Raw genomic sequence first — 13453 nt, 5'->3', positions numbered from 1 at the left:
AGGAATAATTTATGTGAAATACTCGAAAGTAAATTCTCGTTGAGTTCAAGGTAAATATCTCGAGGATGTCTTCGGAAATTCCAATTTGAAATTCATGCTGGTTTCTCTTTCACATATCATCTGGACAGTTATGTGCTTATAAATTTTTTTTTTTTATCTTACGTATTCGATGATCGCATTTATTGAAACTTTTAATTTGCTGTTCATTATTTGTGCTGCCTGTTAATCTGTAAATCGATTATTGTGCACACACAGTGAACTTGTAGAGTCTATAAATATAATATTTTAGCATCAATTTGAAGGTTAATATTGGTACGAAATCTTTTTTAGATATTAGCTTAATCGTTTAGGTTGATATAGCTTTAAATATTAACTGTGTAAGTTAAATGATTTCATTTAAGCTAATGATACAAAATTTTAAAGATGGATGAAGGATATTTAATTTATCTAATTGCTGATTCACAGAGAATTTTTAATGTAAAATGTTAGATGATGTAGTTTCTATCATGATACTCTGTTATTTTAGTGTATGGAAAGCTTTTGTGTTGTTATACTGACATAGATATTGGATGTTTATGGAAAATAGAGTATCTGAATCTACATGCTATCCTTTCCTACTTCCTACTCCTGGGATGTATTAAAAAGGACGCTAGAGTCCCTAATATCCCAAATTGATGGAAGGTTTCGAAGGATATAGCTGTCTTTAGATATTTCTGGGCACTCGAACGCTCCAACCAAGGAACAAAATAAGAACTTCCTTCTCTAGGTTATCGGGAGAATAGGAGTAGGTAGATATCCAAGATATACATCCTACTACATATAATTCTAGCTCTTGTTTCAATACTTGTAAACAGTATACTCGCATAGAATTTTCTAGTAAAATCCAATAACTTAATACTGAATTCTCTACCAACATCTCAAATCAACTGTAATCTTAAATTCTCGGAAACCTAATGCAGCATATTTTAACAAAACCATTCTCTATTTTTAACCCAGTTTTTCATTTTATTGAAGCATCATTCAACAATAATCCATGTTTATTTTCAAAAACCATTGACCAACTTTATACTCCACATAACCAAACACATCTCATTCAATTAATATTTATCTTTAAATTTTCCTACAAAATTTCATTTCCTTTATGCAAGCAAATCCTCATGCATATTTTACATTCTATTTTTTTGCACATTTCTGGATATAAATAGACATTTTATATAACATGACATGGATGAAAGAATAAGGAAAAAGCTTTACTATTTTTAATGGAATGAAAAGGATTACATGAAAAAGCTATTTGATCGATACTTTGCATAATGAATTTTGTGGTAAAAGGGGCTAATAATAATATCTGAACTTATCAAAATTGGATAGTTTTGATGAAAATATTCTGTCATAAACTATGTAATGGAAAGTGAATGGTTTATAATGGCATGGATAGATAATAACTCTGTGGGATGGAAATTTAGAGAGAAGATTGTACATTGTATGTTATGGAGATCAACTAGTTGCATGATTGATGAAATATTTATGAATATTGAGATTGTTAGAGATTATGACATGTTGGTTTATAAGGAATTCCAAGAGTTTGTACAACATATTATGTTCTAAAATTGGATTATTAGATAGTCGGTATCAGTAAACATCGAAAAAGCCTGAAACATTGTCAGATAGAAACTAATCTATTACTCGGAAAGAGCACAGCATGACAATCTGGTTTAGGTCAGCGTGGCTATGACCCTTCGACAAATTTGATGAATTTAGGATTCTAGGCAAGATAAGTGTTCGAAGTTGAGTCGGATTTTGTATGGAAAAGTCGAATCGAGTTGATTTCAAGCTCTGGGTAAGATTTACACCAGTCTAAGGTTGAATTTTCAACTTTTTCCAGGTTGTGGGCTTACTGTGCTATGATTTGAGCTACATATAACCTTTAATTAAGCAACATGGTGTAGAACGGTTTTAAAAGAATGTCAGTTAGATGCAAAAACGAATAATTTGAAGAAATTATGTGATAAAGCAAGGTTCGAGTAATTGAATTTGTAAATATAGCCATTAACTAGCTTTACCATATTTTTATCCACTCGGATACTTAAAATATTCCTCAAAAATATCCATTAACCCTCAAATTACATAACATCTTATGTAAATAAAATGCAATTCATTGTCCCGAACATCTTACACACATTCCAATTCCGATTGAATCTTAAATTCCGTCTTTTTCATTATTTCATCTTAACCCTCAATCATCTTCATCAACCCTCAACATATATCGTTTCAATCCTGAGTCATCAGATGTGCTCAATAAAACATGTCACAACATTATGAAATAACAAGAAACTAATTTGAAATAAAAGATCTATAAATGGCCGAAATAGAAATAAAAATGAATTTAGTATTAATAGATAATTAAGTTAGAAATTCAGTAATATATTTTTACAAGTATCGTGGCAATAAAAAGACACAAAAATAAATAAATATAATACTGAAAATTTACGACTTTTCACGTATCTATTTGGATGAATCGTAAACCATTCATACCCTACGATAAAATGAGTACCCAGGCGAGTTTAAAAGAGAGAATAAAAATATAAATAATAATAATTTTTTGAGAGTGTATAAAATAAAGAAGGAACATAGAAATAAATAAGTAAGTAAGCAAGCATAACAGCAAGCAAAGTAAGGCAAGGATTAAGAAGAAGAAATTGAATATAAAGCGAGAAATTTTTTTGTTTGACACGTTTTTGCCAAAAATTACTTGTGCATTTTGTTGATGTTTTGTCCTTAGAATATGGTTCTGAGAAAGGAGTTGAAGGATTTGGATGGGGGATTTGAGGAGTGTGAGCAGGGTAGGGTGATTAAATTAAGTTTTGAATAAGGTACGAGGACTTGTAAAAGTCTCAACTTCAAGACCGTGTTTGAAGCCTGCAACTCTAGTCATGGCAACATTAGAGAGCTTTAAGTCGACTTTTCCATGCTAAATCTGACTAGAATTCGAGCTCTGCTTATTTTTAAAGTCCCTCTAACTCTGATTTCAACAAAATTTCAAATATCTCATTATACAATGACTTTAGCTTCACTACTGAGAAATATGAGCCATTTAATTATAAATTATGTACTTTAAGACATAAAATCGATGCAAATCATGCTAACTGCATTGAAATCTTTCCCTAAACACATCCATATTCCCCAACAATAACCAAAATCCCATCACCATAACAACCAAAAAAAAATGCACCTCAATAGTCTTCAAATTTCATCAACCATTTTCAACTAGTTTCATTATCGAAAGAAGCATGCTCATCCAAACACATGTTTGTCTTTCCTCGTATTTTTTTTCTACCAGAAAAAAATATGCCTAAGAAACGAAATAAGAGCATTTCTATCCCTTAATTTGTTACCAATACTCTGTGACACTAATACATTTGCATTTGCTGCGATGCGGAGATGTAAATATTGCCAAAAAAAAAGAATATTATATTCTGCGTTTCCTATTCTCATTTCTTTTAACACGCTCATAATATCATAATATAGGCATTAAGACCAATGAATAAACTCTCGAAAAAAAAGAAGGTTTTCGCATACACATATACAAATTAAATTTCGCAAGCAGCACTGAAAAGAAAAGCAGAAGCAATTTTACAAGGCCAAGATTCATTTTTTTGTCTTCCTCTTCTGTTGAAATATATTTTTTTTTGTTGCTTTTTAGTGTGTTTGATAGATTTTGTTTTTTTTTTTTGTTGCTGCAAATGAAAAATAAATCACACACTCAAATGTGAAACGATGGCAAACAATCGAAATGTGAATATGAAGTTGGTTTAAAGAGCATTTGTTTTGGAGAAGATGTTGGATTAAATTGGATTTTTTGTGGGTTTTTGGAAGTTGCAATTCTTTCGGATATCTTGATAAATCTTCAATTCTCTTCAAATCTTCTCAATTGTCTCAATTTTCTCGAAATTCATTTGAAATTCTCTCAAAATTGACTAATTTCTCTCAAAATTGTATCAATTCTTTCAAAATTGACTCAACTCTCTCTTCAACTGTCTCAATTCTTTTGAAATGCTCTTAATTTGTTTCAAAGTTGTCACAATTCTCTCAAAATTGCTCTCAATTCTCTCAAAATTGTTCTCAGTTCTCTCAAAAGTTTTCTCAATTCTCTCAAAATTGTTCTTAATTTTCTCAAATTATTCTCAATTCTCTCAAAATTATTCTCAATTCTCTCAAAATTATTCTCAAATCTCTCAATTTTGAGAGTCCTAATTCTCTCAAAATTGATTCGATTCTCTCAAAATTGATTCAATTCTCTCATAATTGTCTTAACTCTCCCTAAATGTGCCGAAATTCTCTCAATATTGTCTCAATTCTCTGAATTCTCTCGGAATTCGATCAAAAATTGTCTCAAATCTTCTCGATTCTCTCAAACTTTTCTAGAAATTAGCAAATTCCTCACCACTCTACCAAAACAATACACAAAATCCAACCAAACAAAAGCAGTTCCTTCATGATGAAAACAAAACAAATCTTAAAAGAGAGCAAAAATCGCGAAACAAAAAAAAACCCAACGAATTAAATAAAAAAATTGAGGAAACTATTGAACAGCAGAAAGAATCTGTTGAAAGACATGGAATTGTAAATGAAAATGTTTTGTGTTCCTATATATTACAAAATAAATTTCGCCTCTTCCTTGTATACTCTCTGGCATGCTTCTCAATTCAATATTTTTACTTTTATTTCATTCTCTTTTCGTCTTTTATTTTATTTTGGTATTTGTATGTACACATTTAATATGTTATGTGTATACATTGCCGGCTTAAAGTGTTATGAAATAGATGCAGAAATTGCGCACTAGTTTTTTTTTTTTTATTTTATTTCTTCTGCTTTTGTTCTCTCTCCCTTTTTTTGGTCTTCGTCTTCTTACAAATTTTTCTTTTTTGTGCTGTGTTCTCTTAACCAACAAATTAAATTGATTTTTTCTCTCTCACAAAATTTTCTTTTTCTTTCTTATTTTAATTTCAATTTTTATTAAATTTTTTTTTTTGGGTCTTTATTTTTTGGAAAGTTCACGAGAGAAAAGAATTTATGTAGGAAGTGAAGTTTGTGATGAATTTGCATCTATGGCGCTGTTTTTCATACTGCGAAATTGAGATGAAATGAATGTTTTTGAGTTATTTTGATGATGATGAGGACATGGACTTGTATGGAGTTCTAAACATAGCTTTGATAATCTACATAGCTACATAGCTATGATTAGAAGGATGGACATCATTGTGCAGCTTTAGAATACATAGTAGAGTATGAATTGTGTCCATTCATAAGTGTACTTTAGGACAGAACATTCAAATTTGAATTAGTAACTAAGATCAATTCACTTATTACGTTCAGGAATGGGGAGGAGTAAGAGTAATTTCATTTAAACAATAGAAATTCTAAGAATGTATCGTAACAAGTGAATGGTTTAACTATTTGATCAACCATAGCTCGAAGTCGACTTGAATTTCATATAAAGTCGAGTTGACTTTTCCATACAAAATTCGAGTCGACTTTGATTTCTTTAGCCAACTAGTAGATGCCCGAACGCTTAGTATTCGCCCGAACGGCACAATTCAGTGAACCATATTTTTCGCTCTGGAAAATGGATCGATATCAGCCGTTATATGACCGTCAAGTCAATCGTGCTTTACTTTAAACACGGTAGCATTGTAGTCGGTGTCCTAGCAAACATGTGCTGTTCGGGATCATGTATAGCATTTGACAAGCCATATAATACAATTCTCTGTCAATTACACCATTCACAAAATATTTTAAAGGGCACTTTATTCGCTTTGAAAACACAACGATTAATATGCCATATTGTACCAAAATGACAAAAATTTTGTTAGTCAAGTACTTGAAATTTATCAAAATTATCTATGATTGATGAAAAGGGGTCAAAATTAATCAAAAATAATCAAAAGTTGATAAATCAATTCCGCATTGTTGGTCATTTAGCTTCAAAAGGTCAAAGTATCTATCAATTTCACCATGACAGTAAAGGATCTGGAGACTAAGATCAAGATTTCGAAGAATTGTCTTATAGTGTCTGCTTAGGTTCTTGTTTTGGTCCCGGTCTCAAAATTTCATCAAAACCGAGATTTCGACAATCCTAATTCACAAACCAAAAGCCCAATCTTATCATCTGATCCAATTAACACCCAAAAACCCATCCTTCAGACATCCAGCCATAATAACCCACCAAACACATTCCAATCTCACCAAAAAATTGCACTTTTTTTGTAAATCCATCGAAGAAAGAAAAAAAGCCAAAAGAAAAAAAAAACGATGAATGAATTTATGTGGGCGCAAGTGAGAAGGAGAGAAAAGAATTATGAAGCAGGAACAGATTCACTTTTTTTTCCTACTTCTTCGTACATAAGTGAAGTGATTCAACAGAGCGAGAAGTAAAAGCACACACGAACCAACAAAGAGAAGAAAGAAAAAAATGCGAGATGTATTAAGTAAGTGAGCGAATTCATTAAATTGCATGCAGCACATGACGATGATGAAGAAAACATTTCATTTATTCTAACTTAATCCTTTTCGATTTCGAAGTAGGAAAAATAATCTATTTTTTTGTGTGTGTGTGTTTGTGGGGAAAAACAGAGTAATCTAGAAAGCTATCAAGTGATGTGCCTGCAATAACTTATAAAAGATTAATATTGATCTCAAATCGTTGGCTCACTCACAATCTACATCAACTTTATCTTCTTTTGGAATATATTTTTTTGAAGCTTGCTGTTTTTGTTATGATGATTTTGGGGTTGTATGGAAGTGATGTTGATTTTTGAGGAATTGGATGTACTGGACTCTTGTAAATTCATGGTTAAGTGTCTCTTTAGAATAATTGATAGGAAGTTTGGCTTCAATTCAGTATGACAACTTGAATATCGTCGGTTCGAATCCTTAAATTCTCAAATTTGCGCTTTTTCAGAAGTTAAGATACTTCGTCTGGCTAATGGACGTTATCAATCCGGAATTGAAACAGTTAATCGATCCAAATTCTTGCCCCAGACCGGCGTGACTCTGTCATAATCAGTGGCCAAGTCAGAGTCATTCCGGATTTTTTATTGATTATTCAGATCTGAGCAATTCTGGATTAAGGACCATGCAATGAACTTGAAGTGATACATGAAGACCGGAAGGTGTTGTCCTCGCAATGGCTAAGACATACAGTAAAGTAGCCAGAAATTTAATGTCGTTAAGGCGAAATTAAAACTTTGAGTTCCGAGCAGATTTGATTGGGTATTAGAAATTGAGGTGCAGTATTTAGCTTTTAAAACTAGTTTCAGGAGTCACATAAGTGAGGACAGGCCTCATTCGACACTTGGCTACCCTTGACACTCGATTGGTCTCTCGTTTCGTCATTTTAATGTCCTGTATAACAATTTCAAGAGCATAACTAGATATTTAAGTACATTTCTCAATTAAAGGATGACAAAATTTACTAATAACCAATAGGATACTCGAAAAAGCATCAATACCCTCTCCAGCACCCCTCCCCCTTTACACCCAATCAAATCATCTCCATCATTCCAAAACAATCCCCATCTTATAGAGGTTGACGAAAATATTTATTATTGTTATGTTTTTTTGTGGTCAGGTAGATGAAATGATGTTGTCGTACATATGATTAGAGTCATCTTCTTGGGATTGAATAGAAATAACAAAGAAAGGAGGTAAAAAAAAAGGATGACAAATGTTTTGTTATTGATGAAATTGCATGATCTTTCGTTTTATTTGGGATGGATTGTGTCAAGTCTCAATAAAAAAATTGTAAAGAAGAGCATTTTATTGAGTATATTATGAATTTTTATTTTGGTACTGAAAGAAAAGCTTGTGAATAATACCTTAAACAGCTTATGGATAGATCACAAAGGGTTAAATGGTGAATAATTCAGAGAATTTATATTGTTGTGGTGTAAATTGTTGTGGATTTATGGTGAAATTGAGGATTTATGCTGACATATGACTGGAAAATATGCTGTTGATGAAGGCATTGGAGATTGACAAGTGATAGCTAGTTCCACATGACATTTAACACAGGGTATGCATCACAATTGATCTGTTTGACTACCAAAGCCTTCAAAAAGCCACCAAGAAGATAACCAACAATTCCACACCGATAAACGCGGCGCACAAAAAACAAGGAAATTCAATCAAATCATCATCACAATAAAAAGCAAAGCCCATCGATACATGCTCCATAATAAAGTAATATATCGATCCGCTTATACACTTTTGTTCATATTACATCATCTTGAATCATTTTTTTTTTTGGAGAGTAGAGTGCAAGGAAGGAATGGTGATGAAAAAAAGATGCTACACATTCTGACTGTATATATAGTGCTTTCTGCTTATTCTGTAACATGAGAAACTCCTTGAATGTGTGATGATGATGATAAATACTAAAAATTAAGAATTTCAGTTGGATGTTGATGATTTAATGGGAATTTGAGGTTTTGAGGGGTGAAATTTGGTGAAATTTGGTGGTCTTGTGAGGATTTGTGGAAATTGAGTTAAATTTTTTACAAATTTTTTATTTTCCTGAGAATTTCATCTAAAATGATGAAGAATCGACCAATTTTTGTGCAAAAATGCAGCAAAATTGTCAAAATTTCAAAAATTCATGAAATTTTCAAGATTAATCCCAGGTAGGGGTTTGTTGGAATTGAGTTGAATTTTGGACAAATTTTGGTCAAGAATCGACCAATTTTTGTCAATTTAATCCCCAAAATTCAGCTTTAAATGCTCTCAAGGGAACTAACTTCAACTTTTATCTTTTCCTGTATTAGTTTTTTTTAAAAAATTTCACATAAAAAGTTCTCGATCTACTTCTGTGTATTTATATTTTCATTTCTGTATATTATATGGCTATTTTGTGCACGCTTTGCCGCTATTTCATTTCGGTTTGGCAGAAAAAAAAAGTTGTGTATATATTCTGGGAAAGAATATTCTTTATGTTTTATATTCCAAGGTCATGTTGTTGAACTCAAAAACCTTTTTTTTATATTTCTTGGCTTTATTTTCGCCTAATATAAAATGAATCACTTTTAATTTTCTTTTTGATTATTTTTTTTTTTTATTTTAAAGTGACTTCTTATTATTGGAGTTTTTAAGCCAATAAATCCTTTTAGTTTCAAAGATTTCTTTTATATTATAATTCATTTTTTGTGCATTTTGTGTTCCTGGTGGGGATTTTGGCAGAGTTTAAAGGGGAATTTTGATGAGAATTTTTTTAAATTTGTTCAACTTTTAATTTTTAAAGCTTTATAAAATTTAAAGATTGTAGAATTTTGAGAAAATTTTTGAAAATTAAGAATTTTTAAAAACTTAAATTGCAATTGCTAGAAAATTACTTAACTCGAACGATTTCTTAAATTTAAATTACAATTCAAAAAAGAATTCAAATTAAAATTTTTTATTTTTAAGAATTTTGAAAAAGTTTTGAGATGGCCAAAAACTGATCAAATTTTAAAAAAAGTTAGAAAATTGAAGGAATGAGTATTTAAAAATATAAACGTGTTCGTAAATATTTGATGATTTTGAAAAAGTTGAAAATATTCAAAAATGTTTGAAAAATCTGAAAAGTTTCCTAATCTGATTTTGGAAAGGATTTTAAAATGGTTTAAAACATTTGAGAAAGATTTTAAATTTAATATGGCTTTATTTAAATTTTTTGGATTTTTTTCTCTTAAAATTTTTAGAAATTTTTCCAAATTTTTTGAACTTTTAAAATTTGAGTTAAAAATTTGAATTCTTAAATTTTTAAAACTAGATTTATTAAAAATCCATCGAAAACTCCTCTCAAAAATCACACACATCCCAAACTAACCAACTAATCCAACAGATTTATTTCATTCCATCCAAGCCCAAGAAGAAAATAATAATAATTTTGTTTGACGTTTATCGCAATAATTTTGTATTTACGAAACAGTGGTGTCAATTTCACTCGGAAAGGAAAGTAGATTGCAAACAATTTTTCTGTATTACAAGTCATGACTATATGTGTTGTACATCCAGTATAAAAGTATGTGTTCGTCCACATAAAATATGACGAAATTAATATGTTTATTATTGAACTCAAGCAGTTCTCGTTCATTTTGGATTTATGCCCGAATCGACAAAAACTTAAATAATCCTTGGAATAATTAATGACGTGAATTATTGAAAATGGCGCTAAGTTTGTATAGTTTGAAATTTTAGTCTAATTAGTTTCATTCTAGATTTTAATGGATTTCAATTAATTTACTGGATTTCTGTCACATAAATTATGTGATTTTTGCTGTTTCTTCACTGCTTGATGCTTTTTCACTTTAGATTTTGATGTTCATTTTTCTTAGTTGAAATGAACTTAAATTATTCATAATGTAAAGAAATTTCTTGAGAATTTTAAAAAAGATTCGAAGATGAGATTGAATGAAAAATTCATGGAACTATCAAGGAAGGTTTTTGTGAATAAAGTAATCAGGTAGAGATGAAAAAAATAAGTTCAGAATTTATTTTGAGTTTTAGCAAAATTAAGGTTTGAATATTTGAGTGACTTTAAGTGACATTTTGTCAAGAGATGTGAGCTGATGTGGCTTTGGAAAAATGAGGATTAGTTTTAAGATGACGGTTGCTGCATATTTGCAAGATTAATCTGCAAACTATTGCTTATCTGCATCATTTGGTGTTGGAATTTGCAAATGGAAGCCAGCAATAGGGCCAATTTAAGGAGGCGTCTGAAGGAGGCCATGAATCTCAATTGATCTGCTCAGCCAGCCAAGTAAGTGCACATGAAGAATCTAAGATAAATTTTGATCTCAATCAACTCTAATTTTCAAAATTCTGAGTCAAAATTACTGATTTTTTCTTGAATTGACTTAGCTCAATTATGAAGGATTTCAAGTCAAATCAAATCAACTTAATTATTGCTGAGTCAACTCCGAGTTAACTCGAATTACAGATTTTGTTTGTTTAAAAATTGTAGTCTAAGTCAAATTTGATTGGAAAAATCAAAACAATTTGAGTCGATTCCTATATAATAAAGAAGGCCTGAAATCGATCAAATGCGAGGTCTGCCAATTTTTCATATTACATGTTGAGGGAATATTGATATGAATAAAAATTAGGACTCGACTAAGAACCGCAGGATTGCATTTAAGATTCAAAGGCTTGCAATTTTGGGAAATATCTATATCCAATCCTGAGACGTGTAATTTCTTATGAACCATATAAAACTAGGTTAATACTAATTATTTTAATAAAATAGAGCTGCAAGTTGACTCGGATTACGTATGAAAAAGTCGACTAGACTCCATACAATATTCAACTCGACTTCAAGCTCTGCTACAAATTAAATCAGAAATCTGAAATCCTTGATGTTAAAGACATTTTAAGAATTGCAAAAACAATCAAAATTAATGGAAAATTATTAATTTTCTTATTTTTTCCTGATCAAATGGCAATCGTCCTACTGATAAATTTCACTTTTATACACAGCGTCGTAGTAAGAAAATCACAGAATGAAGAATCACAAATAAGGAAGTTTCGAGAGAATTTTATCTTAATATTGAGAAAATTGTTATTTAATAGAAATGGAATTTAATATGCAGAGGTTGAATTTGGTACTAAAAAGTCGATAAAAAATTCAAGTCGATTTCCAGCACTTCTAAAATCCCAAAATATTTTCTAATTGAAATTTCACATTTCCATACCTAAAAATTCTTACAAAATTCACTTTCAAAATCTACCCAAAAAAAGAAATTCTGAATAAATAATCACGGAAGTTTTCCTAGCACTACCCTGCAGCAGTACTTCATGCTGTTACTCAAACAAGCTCCAAATACATTACATCTTATTATTCATAGTCGCAAGGCAAAAAAATTCACATTAAAGTAAAAGAGAAATTAAAGCAGAATTCCACCCTATTGTGTACTAAATCCCGAGCAGCTTGCTTCATTTAAATGTGACATGATGCATACAACAAGCTAGTCAAAATGGACCATAAGATTAATCAATCAATAAATCACATCAAAATGACAAATATTTTACCGGTATGAGACATAGAAGCGCTTCCCGATGTAAATTTTATTTTATCCATAAGAATTGTGTGTGGTACACAAACACACACACACACAGATATAAAGGAACGAGAGCATAAAGTACAGCACTTCCTTACACAACATTTTTTTAATTATTTGCACTAATTTTTTAACAAAAAAATCATTGACTGATATGAAGGCGCGCTTTGCTGCTTATCAAAACACAAATAAAGTTTTTTTTTTTTTTATTTTTGAGTGACTGAATGAGTAACAGAGAAGTGAGAGAGATGGAAAGAGAGACATTGCAGAAATTTATATACACAAAAAATAAAAAAAATATTATGAACCGGTTAATTTGTGATAAAATTATTTTAAATATTTGCTCACCTGATAAAATAGATCCATTTAAAGTAAGTAAAATTAAAGTAAATAGCAAACGAATCCTAAATTGTATAGCCATAAGTGCAATTTCCTCATTTCTTAAATTTCCATTAAATTATATATATTTTTATTATTTTTTTGTTTATTTCACTTTCTTTGTAAATTTATTTTTTTTTTTTATCTTTTTATTTCTTATTTTTTGGAACAATATGAAGTCTCAATATTTTTATTGATTTGGACACTTTACTACAAAAAAAAAAATATTTTTTTTTATACACTCTCAACTTTTATTTTTTTTTTTCGCAATAGGGATAGAAATTAAATAAATATTTTTTTGTATTTATGTAAATAGCCACTTTCATCGATTATTTTGGTGATTTACACTTAGTTCCCATTTTAAACACCATTTTGTTGACATTTTTTTTCAACTTTTCTTTTAATTTATAGTCAAACTACTTAAAAATAAGAGCAAAAAATTTTTTTTCTTTTATTTTTTTTTATTAAAAACTCCGCTTTTACGCTTTTTATTTTTATTCCAATGCCGGATCGTAAACAACTGAGTTCTGTTTCTTTCTGTTCCTTCTTTTCTCTCTCCATCCGTGCCGAGTCACTCACACAAATGTAGATAAATTTGCGCGACCAAATGAAATTGAATGGTTGTTAGTGTCTGGAGCGGGGCTTTTAGTACAAAACTGGAGAAATTTTTTTGTGTATTTTTATTTCTCAATTTTTTTTTTTAGAACAAACACCGGCAATGTTTGTGATGATGAGATTTTTTTTTGTACTCTGTGCTGTGTTTGGCAACATTGAACTTGGATTTTTTTTTTCCTTTTTCATTTGTTGTTGTTGTTCATTCTCTTTTCTCTGGTTCTGTGAAAATGATAAGCGCGAGGGTGAATTTTTCAAGGGCAGTAAATGATTTGAGAGCTGCTTTTTTATGTATGGCAATTTTTTTTATTTTTTGTAGGCATCAACACATTTATTTTTTTGTTTTATTTTTTTGAATGTATTTTGGAATA

General features: G+C 30.3%; 1 protein-coding gene across 1 annotated transcript in view; it reads right to left on the bottom strand.

Annotated features, from left to right (window-relative positions):
• The window catches only part of plum (IgSF transmembrane protein plum), a 72398-nt gene extending 59425 nt beyond the window's left edge, over positions 1 to 12973 (bottom strand). The window contains exon 1 of the mRNA XM_070635140.1: positions 12441 to 12973. Coding sequence (XP_070491241.1) covers positions 12441 to 12513 — 73 coding nt within the window. The 5' untranslated portion in view covers positions 12514 to 12973. The remainder of the gene's footprint in view (positions 1 to 12440) is intronic.
• Positions 12974 to 13453: the final 480 nt, after the last annotated feature.

The sequence above is a fragment of the Chironomus tepperi genome, unplaced genomic scaffold, assembly GCF_022539635.2.
Source record: "Chironomus tepperi strain 1889 unplaced genomic scaffold, CSIRO-AGI_Ctep_v1 contig_85, whole genome shotgun sequence".
NCBI lineage: Eukaryota > Metazoa > Arthropoda > Insecta > Diptera > Chironomidae > Chironomus > Chironomus tepperi.
The sequence above is the reverse complement of the archived record's forward strand: the minus strand, read 5'-3'. Positions and strand labels throughout refer to the sequence as shown.